Genomic DNA, 21,895 nt, shown 5'->3' on the forward strand with positions numbered 1-21,895 from the left:
TTAATATATGCAGAAAATTAGTATTGGGATTGAAGTTGATATGACTCATATGGCTCACATAGTTCTCAAAGGAACCTTTCCAAGTTGCATGATTTACACTTTTGCATCTTGAAATGTATAGTCAGTTAGTGACATAGCATATAGCTTTGAATTTTGATGCTACTCCAACACAGAAGAGAAAGAAACTGTAAAATCCAAGTGTAAAGTTCTATATTTTATCACAAAACAGAACTAGAATCAAGAATGATCTAATCAACGTCAACTCGAAAGCAAAAAAGTTATCTGCAGAAAGCTGTCCCAGTTTTAAAGATTGCTCATGGGTGTAAAAGGGATGTTCTTGGTTCTCGAGACTCTATGCCCAACAAAGATGGATATACAAAAAGCCACTGCTGAAGAGAAGGGAGAATGCTGTAGCAGCATCCCAAGAACTTCGCTGTGGCACCTTGGTGAGCTCAGAACTATCTGGCAAGATATCCAACAGTATCCAATCGCAGCTAATTGAAAAATGACCAGACCCGTGCCACGGTTTTCCATCCATGGGGTACCAAAATGCGCCAGATATCTTACTTGCTTTGCCAATTGTGAACTGAGCATCCTGCGAAAAATCCACACCCCTCAAAATCAATCAACTAAACCTCAGCAGAAATTAAAGGGATGATTTGGCAGACAAAAGGAAAATGGGGTTGACAAATGACAACATTTTTGTCTTAAGTTCTTTGCACCCTCCCCCACCCCAAAAGGCCAACACTCTGTTCTTGCAGGTTTAAGTTGTGTAAATAAGAAATGCGTATGAACAGAAAGAATGAACTACTCTAAAGTCTACTGCCAGAGGGAATTTCAACTGTAACAGAATTTCATCCAATTACTAATGTTGCATTAACACTTTGTTACCTGTTGAAGGCGATCCACTGTTCTCAGCGGCCTGGAAAATTCAAAATAATATGCACCCGATTGGTTGCTGGACGAATATGGGCTGTCATCCTTAATAAAACCTGTTTCAACAGGTATTAGATGTTGGAACAAAAGTAGTAAGCGACAAGAATTTTAAGACACTAACTATCAAACAATAATAAAGATTTTGCTTCATAGGATTCCTAGCATTTTTTCTTGACATGTCAACAGCCTCCGCAATGAGAAGCCACAGTGGTCCAACATAGAGGTATAGAACACAACCAAGGTCACTGCCTGCAACACAAGATTATCTTCCTCTAATCTCTTTCTTTACCTAAGAGATTTTAATGACTGAAAACAGCATGGTGCTGGTGTATGCACAAAGTGAAGGATACAGAAGCTCAGTCCTGATGCTAAATCTTTTGGTAACTGAGGGAGTCCTGTAAAGATCCCCAACTCTAAATACAGCCTTCCGGAAAGTGGCTACTGTACGACAACTGTAAATATTTGGACATCATTACAGTTAGACCTATAAATACCTCTTATTTTCTAGTTAGTGTAGTCACGGAGACCTAGGTTGGAAAGAGCATTCTATCTCACCGGAACCTAAACTAGTCTTCTGTGGTATGACAGATCTCTACTGGTTACGACAGATAATCTTCCCAGTCATTCAGCTATACTATCTTCAAAATGCAGAAAAAGGTGTAATGAGTCTTGCTCGTATCCATTGATTAGCATGGTTGAGAAAGACAGAACTTAACTAAGACTTTCACAACGTAGGAGCACAAAAAGAATCTAATGGACAGATGACTCCTGGGAAAGTTTAGTCATGCTCTACATAGACCCCCCAAATGCAACATTCTGTAAGTCTGGCACCCTGATGATTGAAGATGTCACAAAGAGACGAGATGGACCACCTTACTTTACATATGATTTGGAAAATTACTCCTGGTTCTTACCAATGTTTTCCATTTGACTCACAGCACATGATGCCTAAGCAGGTCTGGTAATCCAGTGTCCAGCTTCAATCTAATAGTAAAGATTTGTTTTTGTTGTTCAATTTATCATCTTCTGCAATGAGGCGCTAACATATTTGCAAACCAGCACTTTGTATAGTAGATCTATGTGGATAAAAATATATGTAACAAAAGAAACAAACCAGAAATTTGAAAGAAAAACATTTCAACAAGGTGAATAACAAGGACATTAAGACATCCCACACAGAAAAGCATTTTAACGAGGTGCATAACAAGGACATTAAGACATCCCACACGAGACATAACTGATATCATTTCAAAATCCAAAAAGGTGTCTGTGGAAGTTCGGTTGAGAATCTGGAAGAAAAAGAAGGCCGTGCAACAAAAGAAGAAGAAGATCCATTACAGGATCAATTTCTTAGATCAATGAAATCAAACAACCAATTGATCCGCAGAAAGTTGGTGAAGCTGGCTCATCGCTTTCAGTCTTTAAGACTGTTACTGAAGTGGAGTAGGTTATATTTCACTTTTCACTCAGAACAATCTGCCTATAAACCCTTCTGAGTTTCAGACTAAATAAGATAACTATTGTTCTATTCTATGAGCCAATTTGTTTTTGCACTTCCAACCACAACGGTTTCACAATTGTCCTATACCTGTATGTAACTTTTGAAACTTCTAGATTCATCAAAAATTGAGAAGGCTTCCTAATATATTTATACCACTTGCTATAGGCTAGATAAGAATGCAGCTTAATTCCTCCTAATTTTGTTTTACCACAGAAGAAAAAGTAAAATATACTCAAGTGAGAAAAGGACAAATGTTCAGGGATTAGAAGTCATATCGCTATTTACCTGAGTGAGTCAAGCTACTGTGCCACCATGTTCCTTTCCAATCATTCGGTGCACTAGTATCATTTACTGTTATACAAGGAAAAGTCAATAGGCAGACCAGAGGGAAAAAGAGAAAAATCGGTTGAAACATAAATAGGCAATATAATTCCATAGTTTGGATACTAAAATGGTATTTCCAACAAGACATTTCAGTCAAAATTTCCCTCTTGTACAGGAGAATTATCTTACATCCCAGTCAAGTTTACTCAGACAAATTTTGCAGGTTGTTGAAAATAATGACTGTCTAATGTCATAATGCAATTTTATTTCCTCGTGGAAAGTAGATCCAGTGACACTCAGTGTAGGAAGGACCAACATATACACTGTTGACAGCAGTTCCCTTAAAATGTGGAGGCGGGAGAGTTTTATGCAGAATTAGTTTTAAAATGACACAATTCACAAATCTAATATAAATGGAAAGACACACAAACACAAAATAAATAAATAAATCTAATCCTGGCAATACAAGATCTGTATCTCAATCCAGGTTAAAATGTTGCACATCATGATAACAAATAGCTAATATGCATATAAACAACTTCCTTGCTACTTGACGAGTCTTTTGCAGTTCTACATTCGTTTCTGTGTCTCAGTACAATAAATGCAATGATATCACTACACTATTATCCATGCTACTGATTGGAAAACAAAGAAGCAACTATTAGCTATACTATCTACCATCCAATTATACACACATGAGACCAATCTTGAAGCTTCTCAAAGAAAAAACGTATTTAGAAAAAAAATCTCCATATCATACCTGATGGACCATAGCCATCCAAATAACGGCAGTGTGGGTTCCAACAATACAGATCAACCAAATGACCAAACCTGTCCTAGTGTGCCAACAGAAACGAATTAGTACTTCTTTACTAATTTAATGGCACAAAAATTGTTGTGATTTGCAAGAAAGAGTGCAGAACCAGTTTGATTACCTGTCGCCCCCATTTCCCTCACTGTTATCTAGCAGGTTCCCTCCATAGAGTCTTCCAGGAATTGCCTTTCCTATTGAGAAATGCATAAGGTCAACTTCATGGCCCTTGCATGACTTGCTCGTGCAAGTATCAGGTTCTTCTTCACACCCTCCCATCTTGAAGTTATGAAGTAGAAGAGCCTCTCAGATGTTATTCCAAAAGCAGTTCATGATATTTAACAGGAAGAAGTAGGATAAAGAAAGGAATGAAAGGAAAGAGAAAGAATAGGTGTTGGAGCCACTTACTCTATGATAAGATGCATTTTCACCAATTTGGAACATAAAAGCAACTGATGCTGGCTTGTTACTGTATCTGAAAGTGAGCGATAAAAATGTGAGAATTAAGGGTCTCAAACAAGGAAAGATATGTCAGACATTGTTTGAGAAGCAACAACTACATGTCACAAGCATTCCTACAGTCAAATTAACTGTACAGATGATGGCTTTTGTTATTCCAGTCAAAACTCAAACCTTTACCCAACCAATGTGGTTTCCCATAATTGATCAAACTGCTAATGTTTTAGATCAACTTAAGCATATTAAATAACTGATGACATGGAAATACTGCCTCTTGCCCAAGTAACTTGTTCCCTTTCTGTCTGACCAAATTTATTTGATGTTACTACTTAATTGAAGAGTCTCCACCTCTAAACTAATCAATCAATCAATAGACTAATCAACTATAACAATCCCAAACTCTATGCGAGCTTCACATTACCATTCCTAAGCCTTGATAAAGGAGGATGTTGCGAGTTAATGGTTAACATAAAAATGTCATAAAATCAAGAATCCACCTCTAAACTAAGCTCATTCACAATTTTTAATTGAACATAACATTTCTTTGAATATCTACTTATATCCTTTTTTCCTTCCTAATTAAGCAGTAAATACAAATTGTCATAAAGTATGAAGGTCTCTTTGTCCTAACATTTGAAAAATCCATACCCTTCAGAATATGTATAATCCCCATCGACTTGCAACATGAAGAAAACATCTTTGCCATCATGTGACGCCTGCGCAGAAGGACAAAAACATCTTGTGCTCAAACTCATCCTAGTAAATACAATCAATAAGCAGTGGCGTAGCCACTTACAGTCGAACACCTTCGTCGAAAAATTGTAATATATATAGAAAATTATACAAAGAATATATGTCTATACATTAATTTTTGAACATCCTTAACGAAATTTCTCACTTCGCCACTGTCAATAAGTAAATGCAATCAATCAACTACGCTTCAACCACAAGCTAGTCGGTCGGGTAGGGCCATATGAATCATTTCTAACTTATCCATTTCATCCGGATTTCAGGGCAATTCAACAAAAAATCAAAAGTATTTAAGACAAAAATTTAATCTTTTCGAGGCTATTTCACAAAAGGGTAGTTCCAACAAGAATCCAAAGTTAAAAAAAAAAAATTGAATCTTTTCTTCCAAAATGAGTTGACAAGTACCTTGACAGTCATTTTCCCACCATTGTATGCCTTATCTGCATCTGGGTCTAAAGCAGGTAAAACAGAAAATGCAGAACCATCAATATCTTTCCAGTCATCAACTTCTCCATCGAGGGTTATTCTTCCTGAGTTGAAGTGGGCTTGAACATAGGTATCGGTGTTGGAATCACAACTCCAGTGAGCTGCTTCATGGTGAGAATTCAGAATTCCAGTTTGAGCGAAGATCAAGATCGTTACAAGTGAAGAAACTCTTCCAGTTTGAAAGTAGTATTTCTTGGAGAACACTGGATACCCCTAACAGTACTTCACTGAAACAATCCTCTTTCAAATAAAATAGCAAAGTAATTAAGAGGAAGTAAATAGGAAAACTCGGGACCTTGTCATCACTTATGACATTCAGTTAAATACTCTTGATACAGCTGAAATTTTTTCTGAAAACCTAAATCCTTTTGTTTCAACAATCTAAAAGTTTGCAGCTCATTTGCCCCCAGCATTGCAAGACTATCATTGAATTTGAGCTCTACGGGACACCCCTCATCGAACAACTCCACTCCTGACATCTCTTTGCTGGCATTTGAGATAGGTTCTTCGTGTTTTTTATAGATGAAGGTTGTAAATCTTTTATCAGGTTCTACTCCCAAATCCATTTTTGAGATATAACAGTCTGAGAATGCCACAGGTTCATGTAAACAGAGAGGCCTCATTTTTTCCATCCAATCGCTAGGGCACTCAGTATCTGCATCAAGGGAAACTAAATAGCCATCATCAGGCCCATTATCAGAGTGTGACAAACCGAATTCACGGGCCACCTTCATAACTTTATCACTCTGAAGCCTCAACTCAGCATCAAGTGGCAATATATCTCTTTCTGCAATTCGAAGGTTATTAAGAGCTACCAGAAAAGGAGGAGGAAGAACCGGAGCAGAAGAACGGCAAGACTGAACTTCTTCTGGTATCTCATCAATCCAACATTTATGCAAGGGAAAAGGCAGTGGATATAGTTTGTCGAAAATGTCAGAAAATTTTAGAGAACGTTTCTTCGGTTTCAGGGGAAATTCAGGGAATCTAAAGAAGGCAGAGAAAGTGAACCCCAGAAGATTATTAGGCAAACTGGTGCTAATGCTTTCTAGTGCAATCTCATAAATGCTTGCTGGCAAGCTGATACCTTTGATTACATCAGAAACGGTTAGAGATGATTTTAGTCTTGTGACGCCACATTCTTGAAGCTTCTGACATATTTGCTGGTGGAACTCTGACCGGTTTTCTTCAGAATCCTTTAGATTCTCTATGTATTTCCTACTAATGAATTTAGGTAGTTTCCCATTCAGATACTCTTTAAGAAAGTCAAGGCCCAGGTAGATGTGGCTCTTTTTCAATTCCAATTCGTCAACACCCATATCATATAGAAGGTTATTTTCAGAACACAGAGAATTTCCTCCATAAGGTGCTTCTGACTTTTCCTCAGAGTCCCATGCTGCAGTGTATCTCTGAGCTTCTAAACTGCCACAGGACATTAACCTTACAAGGAAAAAGCTAGCAGAGCTATCAGTATCATCTGATTGGATAGAAAGGCCATTGTTGAGAATACCAAACCCCAAAACAATGACTTTCTTTTGCCTCCAATCAATCCAATCAGGAAGAATATCTTCAGAGAAATATGCTCTCATAAGACAACTTTCACGACAGCAATCATGACCAGACAGTGAGAGGCCTGAAGGTCGCCCCCAAGCATATACTGATTTACTGAGCCTCGAAATTTCTGAAAATTTATGGCTATGATTGCTGTCTGGCCCATAGCAGAATAGAGCAAATTCACAGTCCCAGAATGATCCTACCAAAATGCAACGCCCTGATTCAGTAGCCCAATCCCATTTATCATCTCTAGTACGTCGCCTCAGGTCAGACAATCTCAAAACAGTCACGTAAGCTGGATTATTCAGACCATGTACCCACCGCAACAATGGCATCAATGGCTTCCGCACATCACAAAGAAGAAGGAAGCGTCCAGAAACAGCAGTAAAACAGAAGGCGTCAGCCTCCACTCTAGAAAGTGCAAGAAATTTATCAGTTCTATCCGACGACACTGCCTCCATATTTAGCAAGGTGCAGACCTTGCACTTGTCTGACCTCAAATCCACCAAAAATACAGCCCTTGAATTTGCAACAATCAAAATCCTTGGATGCCAGCTAAATTCACAGGTTACCCACTGTTCATCTCTATCCAACTTATCCCACAAAACTTGCAATTTCTTGCCTTGCAATACATCAGAAGCACAGAAAGCCTGACTCTTTCCGCAAGAACCCATATCAAACAAAAACAAATCCCCATTTTTCAACATCACCACACACTCTTCTCTCAAATGTGGGCTCCAACAAGCATGAGAAACAGTCCCACCCTTAAACAAGTTTCTATCAGCACTACCCACATAATCTAACATAACATTTTCATCTCCTTTAACCCCTATCTTTAGGCTATACCAATGAACAGAATACAAAGTACAAACCAATAAATACCCAAAAGTAATATAACTAGAAGAACAAGAATCATCAATTTCACTAACTGGGTTCACTAATAACCTCAAAATTCTAAAATTCAGCTTGTGATTATGCACTAAAAATGATGTATCATTCTTGAATTTCTTAGCCACAAATTGGGTGTCTTCAGAACAGAGCATAAATAACCCAACTTGGTCATAATTCTCCCCAGTTGGAGAAATTCCTATAATTGAATTGGGTTTGCTATTTTCACCAACATTAGGAAGAGGAAGAAACTGGATTGAATTAAAGTTGTGAATTGAGTCAGAAACCTGTTGAGTAAACTCTGTAGCAATTGAAGAAGCGGCAGAAAAAAGCATACCACTTGAAGTTTGAAGGAATCTTGGCAAAGAGAGGTCAGGAACCGGAGGAGGAAGCCGAGTTGATAACAATGGCGAACGAAGGAGTAGCGTCACCGTTTCTTCACATGGTCTGAAAATCAAAGGTTCAATTGGACTATCAATACGGCGGCGTTTCGAAGAGGATTCTTCGTGTGAATTTGAGAGTAGAAGTGGTGGAGAATAGGATGAACATATTGGCCAAAGAGACTTCCACTCGTCGGAAAAATTCATCTTTCTTTTTCTTGCCGGCAGGTTAAACTCACTCAAGTTAAAAATTAAACTCCACCCAAAAATAGGAACATTTGTGGGATACAGAGTGTAAAAAATCTGAAATTATTTGGCAGGGTACTCCATAGGGATTACCCAAGTTGTGACTCGCCGGCGTCTAATCAACCAACATAGGTTATTTGCCCACAACCACAAGATGGGTATCTTTATGAAAATATTACGTGTCTAAATACACAACTTATTTTATTATATCTTTTAAAATTTTCTATTATTTGAAAAGAATTAGAAAATTTCCTACTCATTTTTATGCGATGTATCGAGACGCGTCTTGAGACGTTGAGTGATGTATCGAGATGTGATGTATCAAAACGTTGAAGGATATATCTGAAACCGGAATGTGATATATCAAGACGTTTTGAGATGTATCTGAATTCCACAAAATTTAAGAGATTTTTGTGATTTGAAAAAGAGTAGGAATAAGATGTAATTAGCTCTTAACATAACTATGAGATTTGTGATGTATCGGTTGAATATTGGATAAGATGTAATTAGCTCTTGACACTATGAGATTTGTGATGTATCGATAGGATATATCACTTTATGCGATGTATTGGGATGTTGAGTGATGTATTAGAAATCGAGACACAATGTATTGAAATGTTGAGTGATGTTCCCGAAACCGAGACATGATGTATTGGGACATTGTGGGATGTACCAAATTCCATCAATTTTAAGGGACTTTTGTGAATTGGAAAAGAGTATAGATAAGATGTAATCAACTCTTAACACTATTAGATTTGTGTAAAATTTCCTATCTTTATTTGTGCAATGGGTGTTCACGATTTGAATAAAAATTGATTTAAATTAAAGAATTAAAATAAATCAATTAAACTATGAGTGTACTTGGATTTGGTGTTGTTTGATTTTATATATTTTTAAAAATAACAATATTTGATTTTGTTCGAAAGAATTTGAAGAAATAATTGAATCGACAGATTGTGTGTGTATATATATATTGAGGAACTTTCACATATAGTCATTCAAAAATAGCCTAGTTACTCTCCATAACTATAGTTTGATAATTACAATTCGTAACTACATGTTATAAGGAGGAGAGAAGTGAGCGAGACTGGGAGAGAGAGGAGAGAGGGCAAAGAGTGGAAGAGATTCGAGGCTCTACCGGAGATTGTCGGCTTTAGAAGCCACAAAAGGGTCGGTTACTGAAACAATAAATGCGTATACGAGAGAAGGCAGAATTGTGAAGAAGTATGAACTGGAAAAATGCATCAAGGAGCTTCGCAAATATAAAAGATACCAGCATGCTTTTGAGGTATAGTATACTATACCCTCTGAAATCTCTTGATCATTTAGCTCACCAATTTTACTTTATTAGTAATAGAATGAAATGAGCTGGTAAAATGGAATGTATATAGTTTACATTGCTGATATAACTAATTTATACTGTAGTTGACAGACTTGTGTGGAGTTTAGGGACGAATTGTTTAGGATATAGATGATTCATATGATGATTGATTGCTATAGTTTTGGAATTGGAACATTTAAATTTAGAATGACAACTTTTACCGTATGGTGAAAAGGGTTTTCAATCTGTAGTTGCCAAGCTCTTGTTATTGGCTCACTATATCTTCCCATTCCTATCCTTTCCGTAGTACAAGGCATGTTTTCAGGCTTAACCAGTTCCTGTATAAGATGTAAAAATATCAAGAAGAAACAATCTTGTATCAACTCTTAAGACAAATTGTTGGCCGGTATTGGAATGAATGCCCTGAATATAGTGGTATGTGAATACGTATATGAGATTTTTATAGCCGACCCCAAATAGTTTGCAATACTGATAAGGCATTGTTGATTGTTGTGTTATAATGAGCTAGTTAGATCTTTTGGAGTTTACCTGCTGCAATTGTATTGTATTTTTCTATCAACTGTTCGCCAGGAATATGTTATGCAGACATTGTTTCGTTATGCCATCTAGATGGAGTATATCCACATAAAATGATTTTGAATATCATGAGTGATATTCCTATTTATTGTTGCAGATAATGGAGTGGATGGAGAAAAGAGGTATAAACTTTTCGTATGGTGATTATGGGATCTCATAGCAAAAGTTCAAGGAATAACTGCAGCTGAAAAATACTTTGGCAGCCTCTCACCCTCCATGCAGAATCAAAGCACTTATGGAGCACTCTTGAATTGCTACTGTGTTGAAAAAATGACAGACAAGGCGTTATCCTTCTTTGAGAAAATGGATCAATTGAAGTTCACAAATAAATCATTGGCATTCAACAATCTTATGTCGTTATATATGAGACTAGGGCAACCAGAAAAAGTCGCCCCTTTGGTACAGGAAATGAAGAGCAGAAAGGTTCTGCTATGCACATTTTCATATAATATCTGGATGAATAGCTATTCTTGTTTAGATGATATAGAAGGAGTGGAAAGGGTCTTCGAAGAGCTAAAACAGGAGAATGCAAAGGAGTGTGATTGGACTACATATAGTAACTTGGCTGTTGCCTATGTTAGGCTGGGCATAACGAAAAAGCTGAGGTAGCTCTAAAGAAGCTTGAGGAAGAAATGGGACCTCGTAATCGCCAGGCTTACCGCTATTTGATTAGTTTGCACGCCAGAATATCTAATCTAGGTGAGGTTTATCGTATTTGGGGTTCTCTAAAGTGTTCCTTGGATCTAACCAATTCTAGTTATCTTGTCATGCTTCAGTCCCTTAGTATACTATGGTAATTCTTTCATTTCACATTTTTCATTTTCTTTTCCTCTACTCTGCATATTCGGTCATAAGTGCGAAATTTAAAGAACTGAATCAGGGGGTATCCAACTCTTCAGGTACAGATTCTCAAGAGCCCAGTAACTTTTTCACTATTAAAATTTGTAAATATTTGATTGTGAACCCAATTATCATTAGAAATTAATTTGAGATTATTGTAGGAACTCATAAACTTCAATCCTGGATCTGCCTTGGCTTGGAATGACATAGACTTTAATATATGCAGAAAATTAGTACTGGGATTAAAGTTCATACGACTCATATGAGGCCCTGCTTGTGATAACTTACAAGCATGACATAGTTCTCAAAGGAACCTTTCCAAGTTGCATGATTTACACTTTTGCATCTTGAAATGTATAGTCAGTTAGTGACATAGCATATAGCTTTGAATTTTGATGCTACTCCAACACAGAAGAGAAAGAAACTGTAAAATCCAAGTGTAAAGTTCTTTATTTTATCACAAAACAGAACTAGAATCAAGAATGAACTAATCAACATCAACTCGAAAGCAAAAAGGTTATCTGCAGAAAGCTGTCCCAGTTTTAAAGATTGCTCATGGGTGTAAAAGGGATGTTCTTGGTTCTCGAGACTCTATGCCCAACAAAGATGGATATACAAAAAGCCACTACTGCAAAGAGAAGGGAGAATGCTGTAGCAGCATCCCAAGAACTTCTCTGTGGCACCTTGGTGAGCTCAGAACTATCTGGCAAGATATCCAACAGTATCCAATCGCAGCTAATTGAAAAATGACCAGACCCGTGCCACGGTTTTCCATCCATGGGGTACCAAAATGCCAGACATCTTACTTGTTTTGCCAATTGTGAACTGAGCATCCTGCGAAAAATCCGCACCCTTCGAAATCAATCAACTAAAACTCAGCACAAATTAAAGGGCTGATTGTTCAACAACGTTTTGTCTTAGTAGGCGTTTGGTCATGCGATATGGTATCGTGAGATGGAATCAGCGTTTGGACATGCGATTTTACGCTGATTCCATATCATGAGACGTGATTCCATTTTCTCCAAAAACCATGATATGAAATTTTATGGTAATTCCATATCATGATTTGAGATATTTTTAATACAAAAATTGATCTACAAGTTTATATTTTGTTAAAACAACCCCACATTTATATATACTAACCATTTATTTCATATGTAAATAAAATTAATAATCACATCATTACTTTTTAAAATTTATTATTCTCACTAACATATAGTCACTTTAACTCACACCAACCGATTGTTAAAGTGATGAAATATTTATGGTCTATGAGCATGAAAATATAGTTGCGGATGATATTGACCAACAAATGGCTCAAAGTAACAATGTTGGTTCGTCTTCTCGATCACATGATCGAGAAATGCAAGTTCAACGTGAGAAAATTGTCCGTATTATGTGGGAGAATTATATTAAAGACTAGTACACTACAATTTATGTTCAATTTTTTTTAATTAAATTAAAGTTAGATGAAACAATTACTTAAGTGGAGAACAAATAGCTTTGTAATAATTTATTATGCGATTTTATAAATTTTTGTTTATTTGATAAGATTGAATAAACAATTGAGGCTATTCTAATAGTTTTACAACTTATAGGATTTTTATGTCTATAGAAAATATACAACACAAAAATTCCATATTGCATGTCCAAACAAAACTTCAATTTCATCTCATGATTCCATATCATGATACCATATCATGATTCCGTATCATGATACCATAGCACCCTCCCGCACCCCAAACGGCCAAGACTCTGTTCTTGCAAGTTTAAGTCGTGTAAATTAGAAATGTGTGTTAACAGAAAGAATGAACTACTCTAAAGTTTACTGCCGGAAGGAATTTCAACTGTAACAGAATCTCATCCAATTACTAATATCGCATTAACACTTTGTTACCTGTTGAAGGCGATCCATTGTTCTCAGCGGCCTGGAAAATTCAAAATAATATGCACCGGATTGGTTGCTGGACGAATATGGGCTGTCATCCTTAATAAAACCTGTTTCAATAGTATTAGATGTTGGAACAAAGGTAGTAAATGACGAGTTTTAAGACACAATAACTATCAAACAATAATAAAGATTTTGCTACATAGGCTTCCTAAAATATTTTCTTGACAAGTCAAAAGCCTCTGCAATGAGAAACCACAATGGTCCAACATAGAGGTACAGAACACAACCAAGGTCACTGCCTGCAACACAAGATTATCTTCCTTTAATCTCTTTCTTTGTTAACTAAGAGATAAACAGCATGGTGCTGGTGTATGCACAAAGTCAAGGATACAAAAGCGCAGCCCTGATGCTAAATCTTTTGGTAACTGAGGGAGTCCTTTAAAGATTCTTAACTCTAAATACGGCCTTCCGAAAAGTGGCTACTGTACGACAACTGTGAATGTTTGGACATCATTACAGTAGGATCTCTAAATACCTCTTATTTTCTAGTTAGTGTAGTCACAAAGACCAAGGTTGGTAAGAGCGTTCTATCTCACTGGAACCTAAACTAGTCTTCTGTGGTATGACAGATCTCTACTGGTTACGACAGATAATCTTCCCAGTCATTCAGCTATACTATCTTCAAAATGCAGAAAAGGTGTAATGAGTCTTGCTCGTATCCATTGATTAGCATGGTTGAGAAAGACAGAACTTAACTAAGACTTTCACAACGTAGGAGCACAAAAAGAATCTAATGGACAGATGACTCCTGGGAAAGTTTAGTCATGCTCTACATAGACCCCCCAAATGCACCATTTTGTAAGTCTGGCACCCTGATGATTGAAGGTGTCAAAAAGGGACGAGATGGACCACCTTACATTACATATGATTTGGAAAATTACTCCTGGTTCTTACTAATGTTTTCCATTTGACTCCCAGCACTTGATGCCTAAGCAGGTCTGGTAATCCAGTATCCAGCTTCAATCTAATAGTAAAGATTTCTTTTTGTTGTTCAATTTATCATCTTCTGCAATGAGGCCCTAACATATTTGCAAACCAGCATTTTGTATAGTAGATCTATGTGGATAAAAATATATGTAACAAAAGAAACTAACCAGAGTTTTGAAAGAAAAACATTTTAACAAGGTGAATAACAAGGACACTAAGACATCCCACACAGAAAAGCATTTCAACAAGGTGCATAACAAGGACATTAGGACATCCCGTACAAGCCTTAACAGTTATTATTTCAAAATCCAAAGAGGTGTCTGCGGAAGTTCAGTTGAGAATCTGGAAGAAAGAAGGTCGTGCAACAAAAGAAGAAGAAGAAGATCCATTACAGGTTCAATTTCTTAGATCAATGAAACCAAACAACCAACTGATCCGCAGAAAGTTAGTGAAGCTGGCTCATCGTTTTCGGTCTTTAAGATTGTTACTGAAGTGGAGTAGGTTATATTTCACTGTTCACTCAGAACAATCTGCCGATAAACCCTTCTGAGTTTCACACTAAATAAGGTAACTATTTGTTCTATTCTATGAGACAATTTGTTTCTGCACTTGCAACCACAACGGTTTCACAATTGTCCTATTCCTGTATGTAACTTTTGAAACTTCTAGATTCATCAAAAATTGAAAAGGCTTCCTAATATATTTATACCACGTGCTATAGGCTATAGATAAGAAAGCAGCTTAATTCTTCCTAATTTTGCTTTACTACAGAAGAAAAAGTAAAATATTCTCAAGTGAGAGAAGGACAAATGTTCAGGGATTAGAAGCCATATCGCTATTTACCTGAGTGAGTCAAGCTACTGTGCCACCATGTTCCTGTCCAATCATTCTGTGCACCAGTATCATTTACTGTTATACAAGGAGAAGTCAATAAGCAGACCAGAGGGAAAAAGCGAAAAATTGGTTGAAACATAAATAAGTAATATGATTCCGCAGTTTCGATACTAAAACGGTATTTCCAACAAGACTTCAGACAAAATTTCCCTCTTGTACAGGAGAATTATCTTACATCACAGTCAAGTTTACTCAGACAAATTTTGCAGGTTGTTGAAAATAATGACTGTCTAATGTCTTAATGCAATTTTATTTCTTCATGGAAAATAGATCCAGTGACACTCAGTGAAGGAAGGACCAACATATACACTGTTGGCAGCAGCTCCCTTAAAATGTGGAGGCGGGAGAGTTTGATGCAGAATTAGATTTAAAATGACACAATTCACAAATCTAATATAAAAGGAAAGACACACAAACACGTAATAAATAAACAAATCTAATCCTGGCAATACAAGATCTATATCTCAATCCCGGTTAAAATGTTGCACATCATGATAAACAAATAGCTAATACGCATATAAAAAACTTCCTTGCTACTTGACGAGTCTTTTGCAGTTCTACATTCGTTTGTGTCTCAGTACAATAGAATGCAATGATATCACTTCACTATTTATCCATGCTACTGATTGGAAAACAAAGAAGCAACTATTAGCTATACTATCCACCATCCAATTACACATACATGAGACCAAGCTTGAAGCTTCTCAACGAAAAAACGTATTTAAAAAAAAAAATTCCAAATCATACCTGATGGACCATAGCCATCCAAATAACGGCAGTGTGGGTTCCAACAATACAGATCAACCAAATGACCAAACCTGTCCTAGTGTGCCAACAGAAACGAATTAGTACTTCTTTACTAATTTAATGGCACAAAAATTGTTGTGATTTGCAAGAAAGAGTGTAGAACCAGTTTGATTACCTGTCACCCCCATTTCCCTCACTGTTATCTAGCAGGTTCCCTCCATAGAGTCTTCCAGGAATTGCCGTTCCTATTGAGAAATGCATAAGGTCAACTTCATGGCCCTTGCATGACTTGCTCGTGCAAGTATCAGGTTCTTCTTCACACCCTCCCATCTTGAAGTTATGAAGTAGAAGAACTTCTCAGATGTAATTCCAAAAGCAGTTCATCATATTTAACAGGAAGAAGTAGGATAAAGAAAGGAAGGAAAAGAAAGATAAAGAATAGGTGTTGGAGCCACTTACTCTGTGATAAGATGCATTTTCACCAATTTGGAACATAAAAGCAACTGATGCAGTCTTGTTACTGTATCTGAAGTGAGCAATAAAAATGTGAGAATTAAGGGTCTCAAACAAGGAAAAAGATGTCAGACATTGTTTGAAAAGCAACAACTAAATATCGCAAACATTCGTACAGTCAAATTAACTTCATAGATGATGGTGAAGAAGGCAAGAAAGCACAAATGAGCTTTTGTTATTCTAATCAAAACTCAAACCTTTACCCAACTAATATGGTTTCCTAGAATTGATCGAACTGCTAATGTTTTAGATCAACTTAAGCATATTAAATAACTGAATGACATGGAAATACAGCCTCTTGCCCAAGTAACTTGTTACCCTTTCTGTCTGACCAAATTTATTTGATGTTACTACTTAATTGAAGAGTCTCCACCTCTAAACTAATCAATCAATAGACCAATCAACTATACTTCAAATCCCAAACTCTGTGCGAGCTTCACATTACCATTCCTAAGCCTGGATAAAGGAGGATGTTGTGAGTTGATGGTTAACATAAAAATGTCATAAAATCAAGAATCTACCTCTAAACTAAGCTCCTTCACAATTTTTTAACGAACATAACATTTCTTTGAATATCTACCTATATCCTTTCTTTCCTTCCTAATTAAGCAGTAAATACAAATTGAAAAATCCATACCCTTCAGAATATGTATAATCCCCGTCGACTTGCAACATGAAGAAAACATCCTTGCCATCATGTGACGCCTGCGCAAAAGGACAAAAACATCTTGTGCTCAAACTCATCCTAGTAAATACAATCAATAAGCAGTGGCGTATCCACTTATAGTCAAACACCCTTCGTCGAAAAATTGCAATATATATAGAAAATTATACAAAGTATATATCTCTATATATTAATTTTTGAACATCCTTAACGAAATTTCCAACTTCACCACAGTCAATAAGTAAATGCAATCAATCAACTACGCTTCAATCAGAAGCTAGTCGGTCGGGTAGGGCCATATGAATCATTTCTAACTTATCCATTTCATCCGGATTTCAGGGCAATTCAACAGAAATCAAAAATTATTCAAGACAAAAAATTTAGTCTTTTCGAGTCTATTTCACAAAAGGGTAATTCCAACAAGAATCCAAAGTTAAAAAAAAAAAAAAACTGAATCTTTTCTTCCAAAATGAGTTGACAAGTACCTTGACGGTCATTTTCCCACCATTGTATGCCTTATCTGCATCTGGGTCTAAGGCAGGTAAAACAGAAAATGCAGAACCATCAATATCTTTCCAATCATCAACTTGTCCATCGAGGGTTATTCTTCCTGGGTTGAAGTGAGCTTGAACATGGGTATCGGTGTTGGAATCGCAACTCCAGTGAGCTGCTTCATGGTGAGAATTTAGAATTCCAGTTTGAGCGAAGATCAAGATCGTTACAAGTGATGAAACTCTTCCTAACATCTTGGAAACAACAAAATCAAGTGATAGTATTAATAACTAATTGTTCATTAATTTGAAACCTAACTTAAAAATCTATATAGGTCAAAACTTATATGGATCTGGTATTTTTATTAAATTATTAATATGATTTATCATAGTCATGTCATAATTATGGTGAAAAATATATATTCCCTTTATGTTAATTTATTTATCTTATTTTTTAAAATTCATTTTAAAAAGAAAGGTATTTTTCTTCAGGCATAATATATAAAACATGTCATTTAACTTAGTTTCAACGGACATATGTGCCTTTCAAATTGGATGTACACAACTCATAAATAAACACTTAAATTATTATAAAGTTGAACAAGTAATGTTTGCATCTTACATGACAAGTCGTGTGAGCTTCACTTGTCCTACATATCAAATCGTATGAGATTTTTCATGTAGAATGTGTGTGTCTACTTGTGTACATTCAAAGTTGGAGGATGTAGATGTCAATTGAGGCCATGTTAGAGGCTATGTTTATATATTATACTTTTTTCTTATTTTTGGCAATTCTTTAATTTCAACTTGCTACGTGACATGTTTAACACTATAAGATAAAAGAACATTTTGTTACATCTTACATAGCTTTAATTTAAGACTATAAGATTCCAAAGTCATATTTACTTTTTTAAACTCTATACAAAATTAAATCAGACAAACAAATTAAAATATGAAGAGTGATATTTAATTATAATTAGGCTATAAAAAGGTATAAGACACATGTTATGCTATCTTTTGTTTGAGTGTGAGTAAGTATTTATCTATATTTCGAGATAGAAAGATTTATCTACATCAACTATTTGAGTAAATATTTCAAAAAGTTACTCTACTAAAAAAAAATTATTTGAGAAAATCACTCAACTTAGTTTTGCATAAATCAAGTCATTCAACTTATGTTTTTCTTTTTATAATGTTACTCAAGTTAAAACAATTTTTTTTCATAAAGTCATTATAACTAAAAGATAAAAAAGATAATTTTACAAATAACCCCTCAAATTTTATTTTCATAATATCGTTGAGTTTTATAATATTATGCTTACCTCTTTTATTTTATTTTAATAATAATTTTCTTAACTTAATTATTGTTTTTTTGGATGGAATAACTTAATTATTGTTAATATAATGAAATTGTGATTTGACTAAAGTTTTATCACATATTATTTTGTTTAATTAATTTTATAACATCAGTCATTTTAGAAAAACCTAACTTGACAAAATAAACTAAAATTTCATGTCAGATAAATATAGACAATAATATTTCCAATGTCTTGTATTAATTGTCCACTTTCTTCTTTACATGTTTCTTAAAAAAAAAACATAAATAAGAAGGAAATTTTACTAATTTACCCTTAAAAGATTTTTTTAGAAGTTTACAAAATTGTTTACACTTAGAAAAAGAATTAATTGTAAAAGTAAAATTAAAAAAATAATAATTTTGTCTTGATTTTGTAAATTGACAAGTAATTTGAGACAATTTTTTTTATAATAAGGTGCACAACTAATATAGAACGAAAGAAATCACATATTAAAAGACTCATATCAAAGATTCGACTCGCAGGTCAAAATGTACCTTTTTATGACATAATTTATGGGTTCTGAAACTAAATTCTTGCTTCATTGACATAAGTTATGTAGGAATGAATAACTTATTATGCATTTTAGTAAAATTTTTGTGCATTCTAAAATTGAAATATGTCTCACTCGACATAATTATGTATAATGATGATATATAATATAACATAATTAATTATGACTTTTTACGACATAAATTATGAGACACTATATCGAAAAAATATAAATTTATACCTCATGAAAAATTATTTATTATTTTGATATTCAGAATATTTCCAATCATTTTTTTATTACTTAAACTGTGAAAAAGACAAAAATTAATGACCATAAATTTAAAACATAAAAATTAAAGGGAAAATTAGCAAACTAGTCATAATTTCTAACATAATTATTAAAAACATCTACACTTTAAAATAATTATTGAAAATGTCAATATGTCAATATTTTAGCAAATATAATGTATCCTAATATAATCAATTTACTTTCCTTTTATTTCTCAAATCAGTCCTACATTGGATTCATTTTTACCCCATTACCCACTTTCACATTTTTCTAGATTTTTGCTCCAATTCCTCCTTTCCCTCTCTTTCTCTTTTGATAGGTAACGTTTTTTTTTCAATTATTTTCATAAATTCTTAAAAATCTCCCAAAAGATATTCACAACAATCCATTGATTTAGGTATGTATTTTTTTTAAAATGTATTTTATTGATTTGCATCTGTTTAAAACTTTCAATGTGTTTACTTATATAATTGCTTAGTAAATCCTCTATTTTCGATTAGGGTTTTTGATAAGGAAAAATTCAGAATTCTTCTCTAATGGTGGATTCAAAGAGGACTACAAGAGGTATTCCATTTAATGATTGACTTTTCAGCGATTTTTCCGTCTTTTGATCTTTGTATCACTCAAGGACAAGTCGATAACGTAGGATCGACGACAAGAATGGTGGAAGAAAGCAGATCTAAGCATCTTCATGACCCTATTACATTATATAATTATTATCAATAGCAAGGACACAAACAATGAAAAGAAGAGAAAACGATAGGCTCTTCGTCTACCAATAGTGAAGTCGAAGAGGCTGATGAAGATCAAATGGTGGATGAACAACTTCATCAAGATAAAATTGCTTTATGTGCATATGTATTCCCTTGTTTCCTTTCAAATTTAAATAACTTGGGAATATAATATGTATTCCCTTGTGTAAAAAAATTACTTATGTTTGGATACAACTCATAACTAAAGTACACTGTATGTATGTCATCAAATTTTGTAATTGTTGTGAACCAAGCTAGCTCTATAAGGGCCTATGAATTAGAATTTAGAAGTAGTGAATGAGAGTGGGCCAAGTAAAATATTGGAGTGTTTTATTTGGGATCCAGGCCCAATTAGTATTTAGTTAAAAGGGAAAATGAGTTGGAAAGAAGGGGATGCATATTGAAGAAAATGTTTGTCCTCTCCTCTTCTTCTAGAATCTAAGCTCTCATCTCCATTCTTCTTCTATCTTTAAGTACTCTTATTTCAATATTTCTATTGTAATTCGGTAGTTGATTATTGCAATTAGAATCTTAAGGTTGTAATCGTGTTCCAATGCTCTTATTAATATAGTGAGGATTTCGGGTTGTTACATTGGTGCTTTCATCCAGAGAACTCCACCAGCGGCTATGTTTCTACCTAGATTCAGTGGTAATGACAACGACAACTCGAAGAACTGGATTTTTAGGGCAGAGTTGTACTTCACATATCTTGGCTTCGACGAGATGGACTGGCTACCTCTTCCTTCATTCTACTTTGATGGTGAAGCTCTTTGCTGGTTCGATTGGTTGTTTCGCAACAAGCTATTTTTCGATTGGAACCATTTCAAGGATGCATTTACTCAGCGATTTCAACAACAAACCAACATAAAGGTGCTGGGGCGTCTAGCTAATTCATCACAGGTTCATTATGACTACGTTAATTCTGCCCAGATTATTTCACAATCAGTTGTGGTGTCTCCCTTTCCTGTTTCCAGTCATTTTTCAAAGTCCTCTGTCATTGCATCAACCTACAACACAGGAAACTCACAGGCAGACCATGTGTTTGATAAATTGCCTGTGAAGTATCACACTGCAGATGCCTGGGATTTCACTAATGGAGGTATCACCAGTCTAGCGGCTTTAGACAACACATTAACTGCTCAAAACGGGAGATCCAAATCAACAACTGCTTTGGTAGAGGAACCTTCTGTCGTGAGCAACGATTTAGTGTTCGCTGAAATTTCATGTAAAACAGCGAGCCGCAACTTCCACGATCCTAATGCTAGTGTCCATGATGAACATCAGTCTGCACTTGTAGTTTCTAAGGTGTCTGACACAAGCATCTGCGGAAATGACAATTTACCACCTGAAGTAACCATCCAGATGCTCGAGAAAAGTCCCCACAACATTAAACTCGAGGAGATAAAGTCAATTGCACCTCGAGTATCACTTCTAGTTCCTTTTGATGGTCCAGAAGTTGTTAGGCCGAATGAACATCTCGTACGAGATATGTCAATGAGGTACGTAGATGTTAACTCTCTTGCTAGTGGCTCTCCTAAATGGAAAACTGATTTGGAGTCCTTCGATGATTGTTATCTTGCTGATTTTTTCATGGAACCGGTGGATAATGAAGAACTATATCTCAATATCTTGACAAGTTTAATGTATTCTGTTAAAATACTTCCTAACACAGAAAATGGAAAATCCATCCGGGAGTTCAATGGTGAACAGATTTTGAGTCAATTTCCATT

At 35.3% G+C, this 21,895-nt stretch overlaps 2 protein-coding genes and 2 pseudogenes across 2 annotated transcripts; 1 reads left to right on the forward strand and 3 right to left on the reverse strand.

Moving 5' to 3' along the window:
* Positions 1 to 233: 233 nt before the first annotated feature.
* Positions 234 to 5,570, reverse strand: LOC125810436 (uncharacterized; annotated as a pseudogene).
* On the reverse strand, positions 5,451 to 8,293 carry LOC125810437 (uncharacterized). The gene has a single exon (XM_049489922.1). It carries the CDS (start codon positions 8,291 to 8,293, stop codon positions 5,570 to 5,572), a length of 2,724 nt encoding a protein of 907 aa, XP_049345879.1. The 3' UTR covers positions 5,451 to 5,569.
* A 193-nt stretch (positions 8,294 to 8,486) lies between these two features.
* On the forward strand, positions 8,487 to 11,047 carry LOC125810438 (pentatricopeptide repeat-containing protein At1g02370, mitochondrial-like). The gene is given in 5 exon segments (XM_049489923.1): positions 8,487 to 8,490; positions 9,427 to 9,620; positions 10,348 to 10,396; positions 10,399 to 10,827; positions 10,830 to 11,047. Coding segments are annotated over 5 exon segments (894 nt in total).
* A 463-nt stretch (positions 11,048 to 11,510) lies between these two features.
* Positions 11,511 to 17,619, reverse strand: LOC125810426 (uncharacterized; annotated as a pseudogene).
* Between the last annotated feature and the right edge of the window lie 4,276 nt (positions 17,620 to 21,895).

Source organism: Solanum verrucosum, unplaced genomic scaffold (assembly GCF_900185275.1).
Source record: "Solanum verrucosum unplaced genomic scaffold, falcon-dt-bn FXZP01000118.1, whole genome shotgun sequence".
Lineage (NCBI taxonomy): Eukaryota > Viridiplantae > Streptophyta > Magnoliopsida > Solanales > Solanaceae > Solanum > Solanum verrucosum.